Here is a 25,154-nt window from a genome sequence, read left to right as displayed (position 1 = left end):
CCGGTACCGCCGTATCAGCGAATCGCCCAGAAGCGAGGCGCCGAGAAGCGGTGCCTTCCGGTATTAGATGTTCCTGTCGTTACATTTTCACTCAAAAACATAAAAACAATGAAAGTACTTTTTGGAAAACAGTAGACTACTACAAAAAAACAGTTTTAGAATGAATAAAAAAATGTTATCCGGATTTTATATATATACTGTATATATATATATATATATATATATATATATATATATATATATATATATATATATAAATGTAGCCCCGAGGTTGTTTTTCCCTCCCTGACCCCTCTCCGGGAGTGCCGTGTGGTAGCGGGTGCCGCCGGAGGCTGCGACGGACCCGCCGGCACTTCGCGAGGGTGGGGGCCAGAGCAGGGAGCAGCGATAGGTATCGCGGCGCAGGCCGGTTGCCGGGGATGCGATCGGGCCGTCGCTAGGGCCGCGATCGCGTTGCCACCGGCTCGGCGGCTGGAGGAGAGTGCGCCGCCATTGCGCGTTAGTGCGCGCATGCGCAGGAGGCGGCAAGCGCGCGATAGGACTCCAGGGATAGGGAGAGATCGCGCGAGAGTAGGGAAGTGTAGAGGGAGATTGAGGCGGCCATTAGGGGTTCGCGCATGCGCAGGGCAAGTGCGCACGCGGCCCCAATGCTTTAGGCAGCCCCTGGGGACTACAACTCCCAGGAGGCTTAGGGAGACAGAGGTCAGGTGCTCCCTTGCGGCCAATAGGGCTGGAGGAAGCTCAGCCCGGGAATATAGATACATTTCCCGGGCTTTGCAGAGACAGTCAGGCAGAGGAGAAGGAAGGAGTAGGAAGGGTGCAGGGAGCGTGTGGCTCCTGTACCGAGGTAAGGGTTCTCCCTAGATCCCCAGGCAGGCCCCAATTCCCGGTAAGGGCAGGGGGTAACTGAAGAGGGACGGCCATAGCTAGGGAGGTGACCCTTAGGAGCGGAAGGTGCAAGTTTGGCAGTGCCACAGCGGAGAGGGCTGTGGGCACTGGCAAAGAGGCACAGTGTGCAAGCAGTGGATTTGCTGCGGGATCCAGGTGGCTGTGTGTGATTGCAGCTGTCTGTGTGTGTTGTCGCTGCATGTGCTGGGCGCAGTGCGTGCAGTGTGTGTGAAGCGTGTGTGAATCCCTGCAGGCTGACAGTGTGAGCTGTGTGTCGGCTGCAGGTGAGTTAGGCTGTTAGGATTAGCCAGATACAGATAGGACTGGGTAGCTAGGGGAAGGGGGGCAGGTTATGGTTCCACAGGCCCTAGGAGTTCTCCCCAAGCCATCCCAGGTTGCGGTTCATCAGGGACAGGCCCTAGGTTAGGGTTGCTGTCACTCTAGGAGTAGTTAGTGATAGGAAGGGATAGCGGCGGTTGCTGTTCCCATGTGGTTGGTGTTGCCGTGATCCGGTTGCAGTTCCCGTGGAGCGGTGGGACCCTCGTTGGGGTCTACCGGCAGAAGTACCTGGAAAGGATCAGACGGACGTCTGACCCTTTGAGAAGTGTGTTGCGGTCCCGAGCATCGGAGTGCTCGGAAGGTACCTCTGAAGTATTATAAGTGCACCAACTGGGCCCTAGCTTAATTTAGTGACTGCGCAGTCACCCACGACCTTCCGTAGGAGTGCGGGACTTTGGGTGTGGGGGATCACAGGACACTGGGCGGGAACACCAGACATTGGGCAGAGGTGATGCGGATAGAGCATCAGGTTATGTTATGTTATGTAATGAGTTATATATGTGTGTTAAGTAAAGTGTTAGTTATTGGTTTATCGTATACGTGTGTTATTGTATTTCTTACCCAGGGCTATCTTTCATAACGGGGATCCTGGGTAAGTGGAGGCGCTGCACCAGGTAATGGTAAGGGTTTCCCCAGGCTCCCAGCTAGCGGAGGCTCAGATCTCCTGGAGCCACAGGTGTTATACAGTTACCAGTAACCCTTAGGAGCAGGTGTGTTGCAGGGAAAGGGACCGGGTTAGATCACGAGGGGCCAATGTGAGATTGGGTGGGTCGGCCGGTTCACAAAAAGGGTTACATATATATATATATATATATATATATATATAAATATATTATATTTATAATATATATTATATACTTATTATATATATATAAGTGAAAGGCAAGGTTGTTGACCTGTCTAAGACATGTGAATGTGTTTATATTTGCTATATGCTATACGGTAGAGGTTTCTTGTTGCCTTTTTCACCCACCATAACTTAAAATGTGATGGTAAATCCAACAGCCTTGAAAATTGCAGAGCCAGTACAACCAACTGGCCCATTAAAGTTGAAACATGTCTGTGAGTGGTTTCTCTGGCTTTGCATCTGAATCCCATGCTGTGCTTAGAAGCTGTATTAAGAGCGAGCATTAGTGTATAAGGGTTCCATGTAAAAATGGATTTCATGCAAAAGGTGACACGTATGCTCATTTGCATGTCATTTCCCAGAATCCCTTGCTGCAGTGGAAGCACTGTATGCTAGGTTATAATGGTGAAAGGCAGGGTTGCAGACCAGTCTAAGACATGTGAATGTGCTCACAAGTGATCTTTTTATTTGATTGACTGATATATATATATATATATATATATATATATATATATATATATATATATCTCAATCACATTATAATATATTACTGAGTTTCTTTTGCAATGACAATTAATTATTATAATCATACATAACAAAAAACGTGATGCTAAGAGGTGGCATAATCTGCACATGACAGTTGCTATTGTGCTAATGTATGCAAAATAACTGGAATTGCAAATATTACATCTACTAGTTAGGTAAAGATATTGTGGCCTGTGTATCAAGGCAAAAGTGGCGAGATTCTGGAGGAAAAAAAGGCTGCCCCAAAAGTATCAAAGAAAAAAAAAACTATTTGGCTTGATACATATAACCCTTAATATTTACACTACTTGACATTAATTCAAGTCCCTATGTAACATGTGTGTGAGAAGCTAAAACCAAGACAGCCTGCATAAAATAGGTCAGCGTTAGCAACTGTGTTTGTCCACTGACAGTCAGTGTTTGTAATATTTGTGATGTTATATGAATGAAGCTCATTCTACAGGCTGTCAAAGCAACTAGTAATGTGTTGCTCTTAATTTTAATGGTTTAATCATAAAACAGAAGGGAAAATATGTATCAAGCCAAAAAGATTTCGATCGTTGGAAATGCAAAATACTGATTGTCTGCAGAGAACGCACTAAAATGGGCAATGAGAAAACCAAGAAATGTATGTAAATGTCTCTCTTTATCCTTGAGGACATCATCAGTCTCAGACTCACAACACCTTTAATTTTCTTGCATGCCCATTGCTTTCAGATCTTCAATCCCAGCTATGCCCAGTATTAGGAAATTGAAGGTTACGGCCAAGTATCAAAATCGGTGCAATTTGCACCAAACAAAACAAATATTTGCAGCTATGTTATTTTGCTCCAGCCACACATGTTCGTCCCCCGTTTCTTACATTTGGTTCAGAACTCTTTGAAGCAGTGTCTAACACCACCTAAACTTTGCATATTTGCTGCAAAGTGCTCCTGTAATATCAGGATTATTGAACCCTCTGAGGTACTATGGAAACCCACAAAAGACAGGAGACTGAAATATACAAACACTGCTAGAATTTAATGCAACAAAAATAATAAGAAAGTCCGCAAAATGTCCAGAACTATATTAAAAAGATATGGTAGCTTGGGGACAGACAAAAAGCAGAGGGGGAAAGGGGTGGAAACTAGACAAACTAAAGTCAACTGCAAGAAGCTGCAATGATACATGCCACAGCAATGGAAGCAAGAGACACATTAATAAACAGTGGACAAAAATAGTGCAAAGGGAATATAAGATAACATATAAGAAAGTACCTGATAATCAGTGGAACGCAAGGGAACAAGAATAACCTGCCGCCTGACCTCTGAACAGAAAGTTTGGCAAGCAATGACCAAACAGGATAGGTGGGACTTTATAGCCAAACTAGGATAGCCGCTAGCCTCATTGACTTTTCTGGTTCTTACCAGTTCTGGGCCTGACGCTGACTCCTCTGTTCGCTTCTACAGGTCTACTAAGAGTACTGCAGAGGGAATCATGACATGTACCTTCTACCCAAAACACTTCATAGCTCAAATTGAGCAAAATTGGGACAAAAAAAATATGGAGCAGCGCACCTTGGTCACATAGATTTAAAAATGAGCAGGATTGCCTGGGTTCTGTGGGGAAGCCTCTCTGGGGCCTGAAGGGGGCGCCAGGGACACCCAGCGCTAGGATAATTGCAATCAAACTCTGACACACTTTTGATCTGTTTTTAAAAAGGACAGCTAGTGACAGCTGAAAGAGTAAGAAAGTAAAGAGTAAATGAGAACAGAAAGAAGTAGAAAAAAAGAGAGTAAAATCTAAGAAAAAAAAGAGAATCTAATAGATAATTAGATAAATACATATTTAGGCAGGTGTGTAAATAATTAATCAGAGAATTAGCTAGGCAGACAGATAAGGAGATATATATATATATATATATATATATATATATATATATATATTTATATATATATATTTATTTATTTATATATACACACACACACACATGCATAGATTATTACAATTAACATATAGGAAGACAGGTAAAGAAAAAGGTAGGTAAATAGATACACATTAAAATATAAAATAAATAGATGGTTATATAGGAGTATACCCAAACATATGTAGACAGACAGAAGCGCAAACATATTGGTGTAGAGATACATAGGGTAGATCCTCAGAAGTGCACTAAATAAGGGCAAATAACTTTACATGACCTAATTAGGTAATGGACGTTATTTTTCCTTCATTTAACGGGATCCTCAAAGTGAATCATTTGCATAAATAAAGTCCATTAGCAAAACCCCCATCCTTACGTTACCTAGCTTTTGGAAGGTGCTAACTATGGTAGCCTTATTCCCATGCACTAACAATAACGTAGGTCTGAGCATCTCTGGTATTAGGTAAACGGCTCATTACCATACGATTTGCATACGAATAAGCCAAAGGTCTGTTAAAATGTAAGGATCCATTATTTACAGGGAAAATGCCGGGACATCGTAGCACTAAGTACCTTTGGGGAGATGTGTTACTGTATGGATATGGATATGTTAAATTGCGATAATGGAACGTTACAACATGAGTGATCTTCTGCGGATAACCAGATAGATAGATGATAGATATAACAAGGATATATAGACACATAGATAAATATAGATAGTGACACAAAGAGAGACAGAGAGAACAAGGGAAATAAAAAGAGACAGATATTACAGGAGAAATAGAGGGAAGAGAGAGAGAGAGTGTGACTGACTGACAGGGACTACTAGTCTTGTAGAGCCGCATAGTTGTGTACAGAAAAAATGAGGGGAGCGCTATTTTGTTAGCCTCCAAGACGGCTAGTCATTAACAAAATAAATTAAATTATGCTAATGGAAAAACGTTCTGCATTCCTAAAACACACCACCAAGAAATTCTATAGAACATGGGACGTCTGGATCCACAGTAACCTGTAGGCTAGGAATGGATTGAAGGTCTCGGGTCAACAATTAAAGAACTGATGTACTATACAGTATGTAACTATGACTCACAAAACATTGTACAACTGTTTTTATTCGTATGAGATTCAAAATATGTGATGGAACTCCTATACCCATCCCTCCCTCCCCTTTTATTTTCTGAACTCCAACCCCCCCCCCCCCCCCCGCCCCTCCCCCCGGAAAAATGTTTTCAATAGACTTTGAGTAGGGGGGAAAACAATCAAGCAATAGGGAATACAACGCAAGAAACCAACCAAAAGTTCAGCACTTTTATATATAAAACTGTAAGGTGTCCTACTTTAGTGCACTCCTTATTCACTCTAAACCAGTGATGTTTCCTTAGTAAGAAAGGGTTGCAGGACCCTGAAAAAGGAAAAGCAATTAATATCTAAAGTAAAGTACATTGTGTAATATTATTATATTTCTATGTACTTTGGGCCTTTTTTTTTGGTCCATAAAGGTTACCGTATGGTATTTCTTTTTATGTAAACTTCCAATATGGGCCAGTAGCATAATTGTGATCTTCATGACCCAAAGATACTAACTGTGAGTTTATGATGGTGTCAAGCATACATTTTGCATCGTAAATCCATGGGTTCGGGTACATTGTGTAATGTAAACTAATATCTATTGTTCAAGCTTTCAATAAAGATTTGTGACAAAAAAATTAAGATAATAATTTCACATGGTGATTCCAAATAGTATATAATTGAAGGTAAAAATGTGTGTAAAACAAATAGCTTGACAACCAGTGGCGTAATTATGTTGTAAGAGGCCCCCGCACAACGTTGCTGCGTCACATGTCGCCATAATGATGCAGCATCACATGATGCCGCGACGTTGATGAAGCAGGGCTGCTCTGTTACAGAAGCCCCGATCTCTTCCCTGGCAAACAGTTTCATTGCTGTCGGGAAGAGCACGAGGCCTCTGTAACCGCTGGGTGGGATTCATCACAAGTCGGGAGGGTCCCGACTCCCTTCGGGTACCTCCCCCCCGAGCTGAGGCCCCCAGGACATGCCTGGGAATCCCAGGCAGTAGTTACACCACTGTTGACAACACTATGAAATTTAATGAGTTTTATGGTGTGCATGTTGTTTATTCAAACCTAGAAACCTATGCATGCACTTAACAAACATTAAAGGCAATATTTACCAAGAAGTGCTGAAAGACAGCTTATGGTTGCATTCAAATGAATAGGCCATATAGGACCATATTGAGCTATCTGTGCCGGAAGGTGTTTTATGGAATAGCACTATTTATTAAATACGACATAAAATCCACCGACAGCCACTTGTATACAGAACCACAAATGTTATCCACCTCAATAACCAGATACACAAATTACAGAGATCAATTATGAGATTCGTCTGAGCCCCAGTTCACAGCAGAACTACCTAAGGGCCTGTGCCAAAAAGAGTGGGACCGCTAAGCGTTACTCCACAAGTCATGTCTCTAGTTTATTCTCCTTTATTGTTGGAGGGGAAAAGTTCTTGCTCTAATGAAAACACACATAAAACACACTTTAATTATAATGTGTTGCTCTGGTCATTTCCAGTCACACAAAGGGGGGTCGAAGTATATAGACATATTCAATACTCTTAAATGCAGCATATTTTTCAATGGAAGCCAGGATGTATATAATGTGTCACGGTATCTAGTGCAGTACAGTATATGAAATAGTGGCATTAAATTATGAACAAAAAAGGAGTGAAATACTTATTACTCACCTGCTTCGTATCGACTAAACTGATAATGTGGGTTAGTGAATGAGGCTGATTTAGTCTCCCCATTTGCCACGCATGTGTTACAAAATAATCATTTTAAAACTAGCGTGTAGCATGTACATTGTGTCCAAAAGCACTGCTGCAAATTTCTAGTCGTGCATCTTAAAAAGACTAATGAGTATTAGAGGTCCCTAATTGTGGCCTTTCTCATACCTCTTGGAGAATATATGACAGCAAAGGTATCAGAGTCTTTCTGCATCCACAACGACACTCGTAAGCCTTCAATGGTCAGAACACTGCTACATATGCTTTAAATGACATGGCCTAGTGAAGCTGTAAGGTCGATTGCTACTGAACCTGGCAGCCCAGTATCCTCACAGTGCTCCAGGACATAAACCTCAGCATTCCCCAGATAGTTTTCTGAATTTACACGGGAACCTGCCCTACTCATTTTGGAAAGGATCTGTCAGGAATATTAATTCATGCGAATGTTTATAGCGTCATCAGAACTCCATAGAAATTACTTGTTGCTCTGAATGAATTAAATATGCAGGTTAAGAAAAATAAAGAATTAACAACCTAATCAAGTCTGCCACAATGTCATATACAGTGTATATAGAGGAAAAATATAAAAGTGCACTCACGGTTCGAAGAATCAGTTGCCTGATTGCTTCACGCACAGATTAATTGCAGACAAAAATGTAGTAACGATGCATTATTACTACTATATATATATATATATATATGTGTGTGTGTGTGTGTATAGCAAATGGAAATATTACTGTATGCTCATTTGCGTGTGTGTGTGTGTGTGTGTGTGTGTGTGTGTGTGTGTGTGTGTGTGTGTGTGTGTGTGTGTACTGTATATATGTTTTTGTTTAGTGGGAAATTAGGGAAATGTAATTTATAATACTGTAGTTCTTAGAAGGCTATAGAATGCGCTTTCCATAGGGATGGAAATAAAACTTGTAGCAAATCAACTGCATCCATTCCATCTTCTGGCAAATGCTTAACTGTTTCACACACACAATGTTGGAGTTGGACATCAGCTGTATTATACTGCATTGCATAAAAGCTAAAACTGGTCACACAGATATATGACATGGAAGTACTTTTCCACTCCTTTTACTACAGATTAGATCATGTCATAAACTAAACACTTTGATATAAAACACATTTCCCCACTGTAGAGAAGTATGCAAACCTCAATATAGGATGATTTACAAAAAAAGTGGCCTAAGACTAATTATTTAACATTTCAAAAAGTAATAAACGATTTGATGTGATACTCTGCACTTTTCCTCAACAGAGTAAAGCATCACGTGTGCTCTAGTACTTAAATAAGTAGTATGGTAGTTTGAAAGTTTGAGGTCTAATACTTATATTATGGTAGGCTGTTCTTGACAAATTATTATTGATGACAGAAAGCTTATTTTAGAAAATACACACCATTGTTGCCAGACATTTCATGTACTGTATGAGAGTTAGCTTAGAAGTACCCTTGTGTTACTCTCTCACCAACTTTGTAATTACCATTGTAACATTACTGCAACCATGATAGAAGGCATTCATTACCATTGCCAACATACTTCACTTTTTATATCACTGTATGTCCTTACATAACAAGACTATAAAGAATATTGAGTTACATCTCCATGACCAATATACAGTATAAAAGTATAACTGTATATCTTAATTTCAAAACTAGATTTTACTTGTTGCCCCAATGACATTTGTATAAAACTCACTCCTGTGTATAACTGGGATAACACAGGGGGTGGGGGGGGGGGGGGGGGGGTGGGTGGGGGGTTCTTTCATTAAAATATGCCTGACCTGCATATGTGTCTTGTGACCTTGTACATTAGGATTATACAGTAGTAACCTGCACATTTTTCTGGGTGTATTTTGCAATCTTGGCATGAAACTTTAATCAAGTTCGTACACTTTTGAGAACAGTTTGCACATCTCCAGTCAGATGCTAATATGGAGTGTGAAATAGGAGGAATTAGGGATTTATCACTGGGTCTAGACCAGGGGAGCGCAACTTTTGCTGCTGCGCCCCCCTGTCTTCCCTGCCTCGATGATCACGCCCCCCCCTACCTGAGAGCTGCGTCAAATGATGCTGCGGGGTTGTGACAGGGTGAATGAACGTCACCAGCCATATACCTGGCAAACCTATGTTTAGGCTTGCAGTGCTGCAGTGACGAGGTTAAGTTTCAGTTGAGAAGGGCTGCTTAATTAGTCTGACCCCAGCTGCATAATCAAGGTGTTTTAAAATCCCCAGGTGTACACACATGCAAGCTAGCTGGTCAGGAGACAGGACTGAAATACTGAAGAGATTACTGCAATAAGGTCTGTTTTTCAAAGTACATGTGTGATGAACTGTCTGTGTCCTGCATGCTGAAGAGAAGCTGCCATGTTTTCTATGCTGAAGAGAAGCTATTTTGTTTTGTGTGCTGTATGTTTTTAAGGCTCAATAAAGAAGCCTTATCAAGAGAACCCGCGTGTGTGGTTGCATGTACCCTGCAACATATGGTGTCAGAAGTGCCGGGATTTTGAGAGGCCCCCTGCAGTTGAAGGGCCACACACACAACAAAAATAAGAAAAATTGAAGAATTTTTAAAAGAGTTTCTGTGCGAGCAGACCAGACAGCAGGGACTGTTAATGCAGGAGCAGACCAAACAGCAGGGACTGTTAATGCAGGAGCAGGCCCAACTACTATTGCAGCTGCAAACCCAGCTCCTAACCCAGCAGCAGGCAGCACAGGACGAGCGGGTGGCCAAGCTGCTGACCCAATTCCAGGGGTCTGCCAGCCCAGAACTTGCAAACAAACCCCCGGTCCTCCTGAGGAAAATGGCTCCGAACGAGGATTCAGAGGCTTTTCTACTGACATTTGAAAGGGTTGCCGAAGCTCAGGGCTGGGCTGCAGATCGCTGGGCAACTGCTTTGGCCCCGCTCCTCATAGGAGAAGCCCAGGCCTCATATCAGGGCCTCCCAGCAGATCAGGCAATGGACTACCAACAAGTAAAAGCCGCCATACTGGATCGCTTAGGTCCAGTACCGGCAGCAGTTCCGGAACCTGAAGTACACCGCTAAGATGAGACCCCGGGTCCTCGCTCAGTGGTTATTGGACTTGTGTACTCGCTGGATACAACCCAAGGAGCGCACTAAGGAGGCAATTCTTGAGCAAGTCGTTTTGGAACAATTCCTACAGATAATACCCCCTTCCGCACGCTCGTGGTTAAAACGCCATGCTACTGAAACCCTAGCTTTGGCGGTCCGACACGTTGAGAACTTCCTGGGGGCCGAGGATCAGGCGAATGCCCTGGACCCGACGGATCCAACTTTACCAGCACTTGCGGAGACCCAAAGAGGGAGATTGGAACAACGGGAAACTACGGCCCCTCCATGCGCAACCGCCAAGTGCCACGAAAGGAGCAGTCCTTCCAACAAGGAAGAAGTCAAAACGCCGGGCACCGCCGAGACTCTCATCACCTTCCTGATGTCGGCTTGTCGCCAAATGAGAGGAACTTCCGAGGATGTCGCCCACAGGACCCACCAGATGCCTGGTCTCCAGTATCCGGTCCAGGGCAGCGCTATCCACGGCCCCCTCCTGCGAGGGAACCCTCTCCATGTTCCGCCTGCGGAGAACAAGGCCACCGGCATGTGGACTGTCCACAGATGGATTGTTCCTTCAGCAGGACCGTCGCCTCAGCCTTCACTGGAGAAAATTACAAGCCCTGGCTACTTCCAGTCCAGGTTGGGGGAAAAACCGTCCAGGCCCTTGTAGATTCGGGCTCTGGGAAAACTCTGGTCTTCCAGGAACTGTTACCGCCTAACGTGTGTTCTTTTGACTCTCCATGGAGTATAGAATGTATACACGGCGATGTAAAACGGTATCCGACGGCCAAAATCCGGCTACAGGTAAAAGGTCAGGAGGCCTACCTCGAAGTAGGAGTCGCTCCTTGGCTCCCTGCCCCCGTTGTGCTCGGCCGGGACTGGCCTTTCTTTTCGGACCTAATGGCTCCCGTCTCTCACGAGGAGCCTTATTCTATGGCTCAGGAGAACCCTGGCAAACTGTTCCCCTTCTAGGCAGACCTTTTTCCCAGTAGACACCGGGTTCCAAAGACTCGGAAGCAAAGACGCTCTGACAAACAGGACTGGTTGCAGAAATCTGGGTCTCAAGGTGACCATTCTAGTAGCCAGAAGTCACAAGTGATGACTGGGGATGGCCAGAGGGAGGGGGATATGGGCCCTGGAGATTTACCAGACATATACCTCCCTGATTTTCACCAGAGGCAAAGGGAAGACCCAGTCCTTGGTAGACAGTATGATAAGGTGGTAAAAAGTGCTGAGCAGATATTGAATGCACAGGGGGTGATAGTATTCCCCCATTTTGAATTATCAAATTATATCCTGTATAGGGTGAATAGGCAGACACAAACAGGGGAGGTCACCAGATATTGGTTCAGAAGACGTTTGTTAAATCTGTGTTCACTCTAGCCCATACTGTCCCTTGGGGTGGTCACCTTGGCAGGGATAAAACATTGGACCGTATTTCGTCCCGATTCTATTGGCCAGGGATGCATAGTGATATTGCTAAGTTATGTGCGGCATGTCCGGAGTGCCAGCTAACTAGTCAGAAGGGAAAAAAAACAGCCCCTTTGGTTCCTCTACCCTTGGTGTCAGTTCCCTTTGAGAGGATTGGGGTAGACTTGGTAGGACCTCTAGAACCTTCTACGAAAGGACACAGGTTTATTCTTGTAATAGTTGATTATGCAACAAGATATCCTGAGGCGTTCCCTCTGAGAACAGCAACGGCGAAGCAAGAAGCCAACAAGTTGTTGGAACGGTTCTCACGGGTTGGACTTCCCCAGATTATGTTGACAGACCAAGGTACAAATGTTATGGCTAAACTGATGCAGGATGTCTTAAAATTACTAGAGGTCAAGTCTGTTCGGACATCGGTCTACCATCCACAGACTGACGGATTGGTGGAAAGATTTAACCGAACTCTAAAAGGGATGCTGAGGAAATTTGTAGATTCAGAGAAGAGAGCCTGGGATGAACTTCTCCCTTTTCTGCTGTTTGCAGTGCGGGAAGTTCCCCAGGCCTCCACGGGATTCTCTCCATTTGAACTGCTGTATGGCTGCCAACCCCGGGGTATCCTAGACCTCCTAAAGGAGTCCTGGGAGGAACAGCGGTCCCCTTCTAAGAATACCCTGCAATATGTATTGGACCTTAGGAAGCGCCTAGATGTGGTCGGGCATTTTGCTAGGGAGAATCTTAGATCAGCCCAGGACAGTCAGGAGAGACATTACAATCAAAATGCTCGTATGAGAGTGTTTCACCCAGGAGATCAGGTGATGTTGTTGTTACCCAGTTGTGAGAGCAAACTCCTAGCTAAATGGCAGGGCCCATTCGAAGTACTCCGCTGCACGGGTGATGTGGATTACGAGATCGCTCAACCAGGGTCCAGGAAGGGTAAACAAATTTACCATGTGAACTTGCTGAAATCCTGGAAGATGCAGCGGTCTCTATTCATCCACCTGGTGGAGGAGGAAATGGACTTGGGCCCTCAGCCCCCACGGGAGAACATTGTGGGTGACAATAAAATCCCAATGGGTAGACAGTTGTCCTCTGAACAAAAAGGGGACTTGTTAGAAATAATTACACAATTCCATGATGTTTTTTCTGATTTGCATGGGTAAACTATTTTAATCTCACATGTGATCGAGACAGCACCTGGGGTAAAAGTACGTTCCCGTCCTTATAGGTTGCGTGAAAGTCGTAGAGCCCTGGTAGAGAAGGAGGTACAAGAAATGTTAGGTCAATGCGGTATCCAAGTTTGACGCATATCCGATGCCAAGGTTGGACGAGTTAATTGACGCCCTTGGTAACGCGGAATATATATCCACGCTGGACTTAACAAAAGGATACTGGCAAATACCTTTAGAGGAAAAGTCCAAGTGCAAAACAGTCTTTGCCACTCCCATGGGTTTATACCAGTTTGTGACAATGCCATTTGGACTGCATGGAGCCCCAGCCACATTTCAGAGACTCATGGATAAAGTGCTTATGCCGCAGCCTACCTAGATGACATTGTCATTTATAGTAAACACTGGCGGGCCCATCTAAATAGGCTGAAAGCGGTCCTCAAATCTCTAAGAGAGGCAGGGCTCACAGCCAACCCTAAGAAATGTGCCTTAGGTAAGGCGGAAACCAAATACTTAGGGTATGCAGTGGGAGGTGGAAAAGTAAGGCCACTAGCCGACAAGGTAGTTGCCCTGAAAGAAGTTCCGACCCCCCAAACAAAAACGCCGGTACGCTCTCTGCTGGGTTTAGCAGGGTACTATCGGCGGTTCATCCCCAACTACTCGGAAGTTGCAGCCCCATTAACGGACCTCACAATAAAGTGTGCCCCTACACAAGTGGTATGGTCAAGGGAGTGTCAGAGAGCCTTTGAGGACATAAAAAGGTGGCTATCAGAGTGTCCCGTCCTTAGAAGCCCAGACTTCAACAGGCCTTTTGTAGTGCAAACCGATGCATCAGAGATAGGGCTAGGGGCAGTGTTGTCACAACAGTTTGAGGGAGTGGAACATCCGATACTTTTTCTGAGTAGGAAATTGTTCTCGAGGGAAAAAAACTACTCAGTGATTGAGAAGGAGTGCCTCGCAGTAAAGTGGGCAATCGAGGCTTTGAGGCATTATCTGGCAGGAGTCCATTTTACTCTGGTGACGGACCATGCTCCATTGAAGTGGTTAAATAGTATGAAGGACTCCAATGCTAGATTGACCAAGTGGTATATGGCCCTCCAACCCTTCTCATTTGAGATTCAGCACAGGCCTGGAAAAGAAAATGCAAATGCTGACTTCTTTTCTAGAGAAGGGGTGGACGGTCGGGCTTCACCCGTGCGTGGCCCCAGCCACACACTAACAGGGGAGGAATGTGACAGGGTGAATGAATGTCACCAGCCATATACCTGGCAAACCTATGTTTAGGCTTGCAGTGCAGCAGTGACGAGGTTAAGTTTCAGTTGAGAAGGGCTGCTTAATTAGTCTGACCCCAGCTGCATAATCAAGGTGTTTTAAAACCCCCAGGCTGTACACACATGCAAGCTAGCTGGTCAGGAGACAGGACTGAAATACTGAAGAGATTACTGCTATAAGGTCTGTTTTTCAAAGTACATGTGTGATGAACTGTCTGTGTCCTGCATGCTGAAGAGAAGCTGCCTTGTTTTCTATGCTGAAGAGAAGCTATTTTGTTTTGTGTGCTGTATGTTTTTAAGGCTCAATAAAGAAGCCTTATCAAGAGAACCCGCGTGTGTGGTTGCATGTACCCTGCAACAGGGGTCATGTGACGTCACATCACCCACGGCGTCATTTGATGTGTGTGATGTCGTGTCACATGACCCCGCGGCGTCATTTGACGCCGCGTTGCCATGGCGACGCATCACAAAGCGTCTGAATCTGGGTACGTATAGAGTTGCAGAGGCCTCACGCGATCCCCGGCATTTAATTTAAATGCCTTGGGGAAGAGCGTGGGGCCTCTGCAACCTCCCACGCCCCCCCAGCAAAACCTCCGTCCCCCCCAGTTTGTGCACCCTTGGCTTAGAACATGGGTGGCTAACTCCAGTCCTCAAGGTCCACCAAAAGATCAGGTTTTCAGAAGATCCCGGCTTCAACACTGGGGGCTCAATCAGTAGCTCAGTCTTTGACTGAGTCACAGATTGAGCCCCCTGTGCTAAAGCCGGGATTTCCTGAAAATCTGACCAGCTGGTGGCCCTTGAGGACTGCAGGTGGCCATCCATATTCTAGATCGCTCAATATGTTTTTTTCCCTCTGCAACCAGTTCCAAAATCTTGATTCCTAGCTTCATCATTTCTTCATGGGAGACATGCAAGGAGTGTAAATAAAGAGAGCATGTGCACAATGCTTACCAAAAATCTAAAGGAATGACGATATATCATTCAGGATGACGTTATCTGTCCATAAGTACAAACACAAGAACAAAACAAAACATTGAATAAAGATAGATTTTAACTGCTGCAATCTGCACAAAGAAATGAAGAAGAGGCTCTTTAGTACAAGAGGTACTATGTATCAAGAACATTGTTTTCACATTGTATCAGTGCCTTGTAGCCAAAAAAAAATATTAAATATACCCTTACGAGTGTGCGTGTTAAAACAGATCAGACAGTTTAAATACTGTTATACAAGAGGGAGTACGATGATCTAAAGAAGTGATTATGGTATTGTACACTATGATGATGTGTGCATCAAGTAACTCCTTCCACACCGCTGCATTATTTCCCCACACAAGCACTATCCACATTGATCACTGATACCCTTAATGCTAAAGCATCCAACATTGAAGCAATATTCTTTGATAAAGTGACACTAAATCCTATGTATTTCACAGGAAACCATTTATGTTTTGGACATTGCCTAACTATGGAGCATGATACAGAGCCCTTTCAATTTCTGATGTAGCATCCCAAATCTGAGTAGATGCTAGATCAATATTTAAAAGATCAAGTGGACCAACAACTGTGAGAAAATGCAAAAAAAAAAAGCGTACCTTTATAAAGGTCATTTTATAGGACCAATAATTTGGCCTTAATAAAGCATCTAATTGTACCTCCAATGTCAATATTTTTACCACTTGCATTTTTTAGGGATAAGTACAATGCCACCTGTGTAAACTTAAGTACAAGACACCAAAGAGTTGACAGTATACAAGACTGTGATGATCACGTACTACCTACAGTATTGTAGTAAACAATGGGAAACAGACTGAATGGGTGTCTTACACTATCAGTTGTTAAAGGAAGAATTGTAATCTCATAATCATTGTTAGTCAAAAAGCATTTCTGCTCATAACACTGTTGATAAAAAGAATAATGCACTTCACTAATCATTTCTATTGCTGTATTCTGTATTCCTTTCACTACACTGCTTAGGGCTCGTTTATAGTAGGTGTGCATGCGCCTGTTGCTCGAGCGATTTGTGCTCATAGGGTTTGCACGATGGGGAAGCGTGGCGGAGGCGTGGCCGTGACGTCACGTGAGCGGTTGGCCCTCATTGGCTAAACCGCGCACGTGACCCGGCCGTGACGTGGCCGTCTCTCAAAAAGACAAAATTATTTGTCTTTTCAAAAATCTGCCGCACGGTCACTCTTAATCGCTCACGCGGTCGCGCACACTATGGGCGGCCTCATTGAGAAGAGGTCTGTTGTTCATGCCGCGCACTCCGTTTCGCCCACTATAAACGCGGCCTTAGGCTGTAAACTCAATTATGTCAAAAACTCTAATGCCATTGGTATATTCTGATTCAATGCCTTGTATGCCGGAAATTGTAAGGTACAAGCAAGATACTGTAGCAGCATTGGTGTCTGAAATTCAGAACTAAATATACTATCAAAAAATACTCAACACATTTATTTTACAAACAATGAACTGACTTACTGGGTTTCCATCACAAATTGACTGAATGTCCTTATACTGTATGTAGATGGTAATGTCAGAAAACTAACCAAATTGTGGGTGGCAGTAGTATGAATGTAACAAGGGTCTATGTAAAAATTACATTTAAAGATATTTATGTTTGGTGCATATTATTAAATTGCAATCTTATTGAAATGTAAATGCAATATTTTTTTTTTTTTTGCCATTGCTTTCTTTATTATACATACAGGTATTTAATACATAACTACTGTGTGCGTGTATATATATATTTGATTCTATATATATTATATATATTTGATTCTTGCACTGCAACTGACAATGTGTTTTTCTGTGTATTGATAACTACATTAAGTGTAGCCACTTTCCACCTGTTTTGGTTTTAATTCTAACAAAAAGGTATGTTTTGGATTTGTACGTGGTTTTTAGAATTAAAATATTTTTGGTGGGGTTCTTTTGTTGCCAAAATTTGATTTTTTTGGCGGTTTTGATTTTGGATTATTGACAAATTAAGGGGAAAGATCAAAATAAGCGGAAATACTCAAAAATGAAACGTTTAAAATAAGTATGAAATTATAGAAACAATTAGGAAACTATAATAAAATAACTGAAAAACGTTAAATAACAGTTAAAAAAGATTGGGGAAGAAACAATTAGAGATGGGCAATTGGCCTAGTGTTGTGATTTTGGTTGTGGGGTTTGGTTCTCTAAATCTTAAGGGTTTTGGGTTTATATTTAGTTTTGGGATGTAAGCTTCTGGTAGGTTCTGATTTCACACACCTGGTTTTGCCGAACCTCTATTGATAACATTATAAGCCTAGTTGTCTAAATCAGGGATGGCCAACTCCTGTCCTCCTCAAGGGCCACCTTCAGGTCAGGTTTTCAGAATATTTCTGCTTCAGCGCAGGTGGCTGACCAGTGGCTCAGTCAGCGACTTGAGTGATATTTTTATTTGCTGTACACTGTACTGTAGATGGTTTTTGCACTTTTTTTTACCCACCATAACTTATACAAAGTGTGGCTGAAACCTATTCCAACTTCACACTGCAAAGCCAGTATAACCAGCCTCACACTAAAGAGACGCAAAAGGTTGAAACAGCTGCATGTGAGTAGGTTTTACTGGCTATTCACTTCTTTAACCCAGGCTGTGCTGAAAAGCTGTGTAATGCAGCAAGCATTAGCTTATAGGGGGTCCATGTTAAAATGGACATGAAGTAAAAAGGTGACACTGTGAGCGTTCCTTTGCATGTCATGTCCCAGAATCCTTTGCTGCAGTGGAAGCATTGTATGCCAAGGCTGAGGCCCCGGTGTCGGCGCTGCACACGCGCCTGCCAGGCTGGCGGCGTGTGCAGCTAAGATCCCCGGTCTGCGGTGAGCTGCAGGGGGAAAGACAGGGGGCGGCATGAAGGGGGTGTGGCCACGACATCACCCAGCAGGTTTGCTCTCATTGGCTGAACTGCTGGGGGGCGTGGCCAGTGCTCCGTGGCAAGTTATGAACACAAATATCCTGTCTTCAGAGAAATCTGGTCACGGAATGCGCCGGGCAAGGTGAGTAGCGGGCCCGGTCCCATTGAGGAGCAGCTCTTGCCCCTGCAGCGCCTGCCATAGCGCGCGCTGCAGCAGGCAGCGGGGACCAGGCCTACGAGATAATTGGAAAAGCAGGTTTGCAGACCTGTTTGAGACATGTAAATGTCACAGGTGCTATTTTTATTTGCTGTACACTATACGGTGGAGGGTTTTTGTAACTTTTTTTACCCACCATAACTTATATAATGTGTGTACAAAAGTTTTAACTTATAAAAAGTTTGCCCAAAAGTTTAAAAAAATTCCCTGTCAAATTTGGGTTTTTTGGATACTTTTTTTTTTACAAATCCCAGAACAAAACGAATTAAGTTCCGGCAAAATCAAAACACACAAATGTATAGAACCGGCTAAATCAAAACACACAAATGTATAGAATTGGCAAAATCAAAACACACAAATGTATAGAACCGGCTAAATCAAAACACACAAATGTATAGAACCGGCTAAATCAAAACACACAAATGTATAGAACCGGCTAAATCAAAACACACAAATGTATAGAATTGGCTAAATCAAAACACACAAATGTATAGAATTGGCTAAATCAAAACACACAAATGTATAGAATTGGCTAAATCAAAATAGAACCGGCTAAATCAAAACACACACATGTATAGAACCGGCTAAATCAAAACACACAAATGTATAGAATTGGCTAAATCAAAACACACAAATGTATAGAATTGGCTAAATCAAAACACACAAATGTATAGAATTGGCTAAATCAAAACACACAAATGTATAGAATTGGCTAAATCAAAACACACACATGTATAGAACCGGCTAAATCAAAACACACAAATGTATAGAACTCAAAAACAAAATACCAGTCAAAGTACCCACCATTAATAATTATAAGGAGTGATCATTTGGATCCCTTTATCCAAATGAACCATACAGCATTTAGAACAATCCTAATAATTAAACATTACATTAGACACGGTAAGTTCTTGACGTATGGATTCCCTTTCACCTACTTTACTTCATTATACATGTGAGAAGTTAGCTATGTACAATGCATATAGTTCTTTGTATTTGTGTGTATATGCTTCTGCTGTTACAATAAGGGCTGGGAACATGGTTAGTGCTATACAAATTGTATAACCCCTTGAGTGCCAAAGAGCCAGAAATACATTTCAAAGCAGAATAATAAATAGTATTGGGCAGTGCCTTTAGCATACTGGTCTCACATATTCCAGCAATTAGTTGCTGTCCTTTCTGGTACTGAAAGAGATGATTACAATAAAACATGAATTAATAGAACTATATAACGTCGGACAGATCCTCTTACCAGCTAACCCAGCAGAAAACATAAAACTAGCCCTTCTGTCACGCAAGGGAATTTAAAAAAAAAGGCAAATAATATTATTAATAATAATATTAATATGAATAACAACAATATATAACATTAGGAAGTGCCTTCAAGCTGCTGGTCACTTATAAGTGGATGCAACCTGTTGCTGGCCTGTCTGGCACTCAATGAAATAATGATGACAACAGTACTGTATAACATTGATGTTGCTGATGAAGATGACGACAATAATAATGATAACAGTAGTATTAATAGAAATTATAGGGCAGTACCCCTCACCTGCTAGCTAGGCTCTGTCTGCAGTGCTGCCTGAAAGGCATCAGGTGATAGTTCATAGCATCCATCAGCAGCTTCTGGCACACAGGGTCGGACCTCATGAATTCTACGGATTGCACCCTCTCTACCAGCTCCGGGGCCGGGATGAGGGCGAAGCGGAGCCTCTTCATCAAGTCTGGGGCGTATTGCATGCGGGTTTCCCTGTCATGCTCCAGCCAGAGCACGGACATCTGGAAGAGGGCAAGCTCGGACTCCACTGGGGGCGGCAGGGAGTCCAGCATGGAGCGCATCTCCTCGAAGTTGAGCAGCAGCACGTCCTCCACCAGGTACTTGTTGGCCAGCTTCTTGGTCTCGTCCAGCCCATGCAAGGCTGCGATCTTGCACACCGTCTTGTAGTTCTGAACCGAGATCTGGTCATTGAGGAACTGCACGCAGAGCTTGGTGACCTGAGGGATGTGCAGGATTTTGCTCACTGAAAGCACCTCCTCCACTGTGTCCAGGGACAAGGTCACATTGGCCGTGTAGAGATACTCGAGGACCAGACGCAGCCCTATCGAGGAGCAGCCCTGTAGAACCAGGTTGTTGATGGCCCTAGGACTGACCAGTAGCTTGTCATCTGGAGAAGAGGAGGGGGTGCCAGGTTCTTCTGAGTGCTGTTGCTGCCGGTCTTTGGGGACAGATGCCAACCCGTCCTGCCCCGGGTGGCTGGAGAAGAGGGACCTGAAGTACTGGGAACACGAGGCCAGCACAGCTTTATGGCAGTGGAACTGCTGTCCCTGGGCTGTCAGGGTCACATCACAGAAGAGCTGCTTCCTCCACAGCAGGTTCAGGCCGTGCAGCAGGTTGTCACTATGGCTCGGGTCGAAGGTGGACGTCCTGTCCCCAGATCTGGACATGACGAGCCTCACTTGCGCCTGTCGTTTGGACCTGCCAGGGCATATGACCAACAGGCAATAAGTATTGGGGTCAAGAGAGGGAGAATCATGTCAATCTATGTCAGCCATGCATGCAAGCCCACTGCTTCTTAACCTACAGATAGTGTTTTCAGCAGCATGAGCCTGAAAGATGCCATCGCCATGCACAGTGATTCAATTTAAATATGAGCTAAACATGGGGCTAAAACAAATGTTACACTGAACTGACTATAGTATCACTTTCCTTTTACAAACATGTGTTATCCCATTTAATAGCGATCATCACCCTCTAAAACTAACAAAACCCTTAAAAATGCATGGCTATTTGGAGCTACTGTAAGAAGTGGTTGCTTTAGAGAGTACTGTATGTCAAAAGTCTTCTTTGAACAGTCTGGTTGGTATCAATGCAGGTGTTCAAAAATCATATAGCAACACCTTTATGTTTAACTTTGTAGTATTAGTGCACCGAAGGAGTTGTGTTACCACCCAAAGAAATCAAATTTCCTTGGGTCGGCCAACAGTGCTCCACTGGAGTTCGCCTTTTAATAGCTACAGATGAGTGTAGAATTCAATGGAAAGCAAACTTTTGTACAATCAAAACATAACACTGAACAAATTCCAGTAAATGTTGGAATCCTATACCATTTATGTGAATCACCTACAGTGTCCCAAATGTTTAGGTTGGAGGTGTTAGAACTGTACATTTTATTTGAATGTAATACTGATTTTTTAACTGTGATCACCTTTTGCCTTGCCATACATTGTTTTGAACCCACACGTCTTCCTCCTGTCAGCCTCTTTCCACCCTCTATCCACGCACTAGTTTGCTACGATGAACTCCACAGTTTTAAAAAGCAAATGATTTGCTAATTCCCAGACTGTTTGAAGCAGTTCATTTGTAGCCAAGATATATATATATATATTTATATATGTATATATATATATACACACATCTAGTTATCTGACCTATATAATGCAAAAAGTTCCAGATGTGATTACAATAGCAGGGATTGGTCATGATGAATTGATGATCTAGTAAGAACACCTGCTGCTGCCTCTGTCATATACACATTCTATGTGGTTTGCATGCCATCCTACAAAAAGGTTACTGACTGAGTGACTTCAATAGCAACAAACTTTTTGTGGCATCTTTACAAACTTTAAATCAAAAATGAAGATTCTCTTTTCTCCTTTGCCCCTAGTGTCTGAGTTTTAGATTGTATTGATTTACGGTAGGATAGAAGTGTTGGAAAGGGCACCTAGGCACACACAGGAAGACAGACAAACACGAACAAAAATGTGTTGCCACCACTACATGTCATGAAGTCAAATGTTACTGCATTTCAGAAATTAGCTCTTTGCCTAGATGGTTTTTGATAATGTGGGTACTTTTTATATTGCACTAGGTTGTATTTGAAAATATATATATATTACTGGGAAAGATTGCCATATACATCTTGTTTAAGGGTCGTGTCTCAGCTTGCAGTATAAAAAGAAACAATACAATGAATATAAGAAAACAATAACTTGTAATGCCATGTTTAAGGGGATGATGCTGAAAACATTTCTAGATGTTCTTATTCTAAAACTGAATGTGAGGAATGAAGGAACCTATAAAGATTTGGAAGCTCTTTACATTATATTCTCATCTATGAAGAATGTTGGTCCACTAAAAGGTATCACAACCTACAGTATAACAAATTTAGAAAATGAGGAAAAGCCACTGCTTATGCTATTTATTTGAAGTCAGCAGCCAGGTAGCCACTCCCATCCTCTCCATACACACGGTAGGGAAGCTACACAGGTGAGTTTTATAGAAGTACAGGGTTGTTCTCTGAATCCCTCCATTGCCCAGTGTCAAGTCTGACTCATTATTAGCACAAGTGCTCCAATAAACTCTAATGTAATGGAGTTTGAAGTCCATGATACTCCATAAAGAAAAGAAATATATATATATATATATTTATACTGTATATATTTTTTTTTCTATGTTGCACAGTACCAAACTTGTCCTATTATATTATCTACAAAAAACTATCCATTATTGTCTTTTTTAAGCCGTTGCACCCCACCTATGTCTAATTGCATGGATATTTTAGGAGTATTTATTTTGACGTTTTTGAATAAAGGTGATATTATTTTTACGTACAGTATGCGTGTGAAAAACCCCACAGGTAGTGTGTAATGTGTTTGGAAGGGTGAATTGATTTGCTGTAATTTTCTCGGGGGGGGCGGGGGGGGAGAACTTTTGAGGAGGAAATGTCAGCTTTTTGTCATGTGAATGATGACAGCCAGCGTGCTTATAGTCATTCCTTACATAGGCTCAATGTATAGGTATCTGTGACTGTCCATGCACCTCGGTCATCACGAGTAGCCAAGTTTACTTTTTATTGCAATGTGAGGATCAGACATATGCCCCCAGTGCAATAAAGGAATCGGCTAAGTCTCCTATCTGTGGTGCACACGTTTCTTACGGTTAATGTACCTCGTTCGCAGTCACCCTAATAAATATTTTTTTTTTTTTAAAAGCTTAATTTATGAAAATGCTTCAATTCTGCAAAGATGCCGTTTTGGGGTTCACCCCCACACACCGTCTTTACTTTGCCCTTGGATGTTAAAAAAAAAAACCTATGCCATGCCTGGTATGCAGTGTTACATGGGGCATCTTCATTCACCCTGCCCGTGCCACGCATGGGAGTCCCTGCTCTCTTATCAAAGCGATCACAAATCCCTTCTCTGGCCCCCTGGAAACGCAGCTGCAAATGCCGATCTGCGGCAAGATAACCCCCCACAAGCCGTACTTATTAAATACAAAAAAAAAAAACAAAGTGCAAGTAATAATCTCCGATCCACCCATGGAGAATCCAAGAGGAGGGCAGCGATACCACCCGATACCCCCAGATGACGACAGGAGGACCCTATAGTGCCCCACACCCCTGATCCCCTCTCAGACATTACAGACCCTCTCCACAGGAGCCCTAATCCCACACCAGGTCGCGGGGTCCCTGCTGCAGGCTGCAGCTCCGGATCCCATTGTTTTAATGGCTGTTGTGGTATCCCGAGCTACTTTCAACGCTGCACTAAAACAGCCTTTTGCCAGCCCCCCTCTCCGCCAGCATGTGCCAGATAAATACTGTATTTGCAAGAGGATCTCTCTCCTAACTGGACCCGGTCACTCTCTCTCCCCCCTCCCCCTTTTTTTTCTCACTCGTTTGCCCATTTTCTTTGGCAATTTGGGACTTTATTGTCAACAACTCTCCCCCCCCCCCAACCCCCCCCAAGTGCCTGCACAGAAAGCAAATATAACAAATACACAATACAGATAGATACAAGGCCAGAAACTTACCTGCTCACAACCAGATGCCAAAGTAAAGGATCACTTAAAGCTTCCCACCCCCAGCCCCCTAAAAACAGGGGGTTAAAAAAAGATTAAACTCCTTCCTTTTGAAAGGTTTGTGGATGGCTCCAGAAAAAAAGAAAAAAAAAAACACACAACCTTCGTGTTCCCAAACTCCAGGCAGTCACTCTTTACAATTTATTTTGTCGTACATCATTTGATCATCATGAATTAGCAAAGAGCAAAAAAAAAAAACAACAACAAAACCCCCCACAAATGTGAGGGGGGAGAGAAAAAAGAAGGAGAGAAAGGGAAGGAGAGAGAAAGGGAAGGAGAGAGAGAGAGAGGGAGAGAGGGAAGGAGAAGAGTGAGCAGAGCTTTCTGCAAGAGAAGAAGAAAAAAAAAATGTACGTGTGACAAATTATGCTACCAAGAAACAACACATCATTATCCTTGGGCCTGGGGCTCAGTGAGTCGTAACGAGAGTAATAGGAAATCCACGCTTGGGGAGAGAGACGGTCGTGCATGGCCAGCGGAGAGAGACCATGCGAGGGGGATGGATGCTGAAGAGCCTCGCAAAATTATGGCTCAAGGCTATTGTAAAAAAAATTGTAGAGCGTAAATGACTGCGATTTCCAACATCTTTGGAAGAAAGAAAGGGGGGAAACTGAGAGCAACCTCCCCCCCACCCCCCTGTCACCCTCCTCCCTTTCCCCATCCCTCTCTCATCTCTCTCTCTCTCTATAAAGAACCGTCAAGTTTTAGTGCGCATTGCTAATTAGTCAATTTCTCTCTGCCTTCACAGGCTGGCGACTCTGCTGCTGCTGAGCCGAAACTGCTAATTTCTGCGACCAGCTTTTTTATTTTTTTTTAGCTGTGATCTGGATGAATGAGTAGCTGTCTCGCGAAGATGACAAAAAATAAACTCTTATCCCCCCCCCCTCTCTCTCTCTCTCCCTTCTCCTCCTCCTCCCCACACATACACACATAAAGAAATTTCCAC

The 25,154-nt window shown here is 43.2% G+C and overlaps 1 protein-coding gene across 3 annotated transcripts in view; it reads right to left on the bottom strand.

Annotated features, from left to right (window-relative positions):
* Window positions 1–24,814, bottom strand: part of KLHL14 (kelch like family member 14) — a 110,023-nt gene extending 85,209 nt beyond the window's left edge. Inside the window, exons 1-2 of one of the 3 annotated variants that reach the window (XM_075584668.1) lie at window positions 24,161–24,814; window positions 19,904–20,827 (exon numbers count right to left, since the gene is read on the bottom strand). In XM_075584668.1, coding sequence (XP_075440783.1) covers window positions 19,904–20,796 — 893 coding nt within the window. In that variant the 5' untranslated portion in view covers window positions 20,797–20,827; window positions 24,161–24,814. Of the gene's footprint in view, window positions 1–19,903; window positions 20,828–23,776; window positions 23,904–24,160 lie in introns of those variants that run through there. The other 2 variants (XM_075584661.1, XM_075584675.1) reach the window with 2 other exon arrangements.
* Window positions 24,815–25,154: the final 340 nt, after the last annotated feature.

The sequence above is a fragment of the Ascaphus truei genome, chromosome 2, assembly GCF_040206685.1.
Source record: "Ascaphus truei isolate aAscTru1 chromosome 2, aAscTru1.hap1, whole genome shotgun sequence".
Classification (NCBI taxonomy): Eukaryota; Metazoa; Chordata; class Amphibia; order Anura; family Ascaphidae; genus Ascaphus; species Ascaphus truei.
The sequence above is the reverse complement of the archived record's forward strand: the minus strand, read 5'-3'. Positions and strand labels throughout refer to the sequence as shown.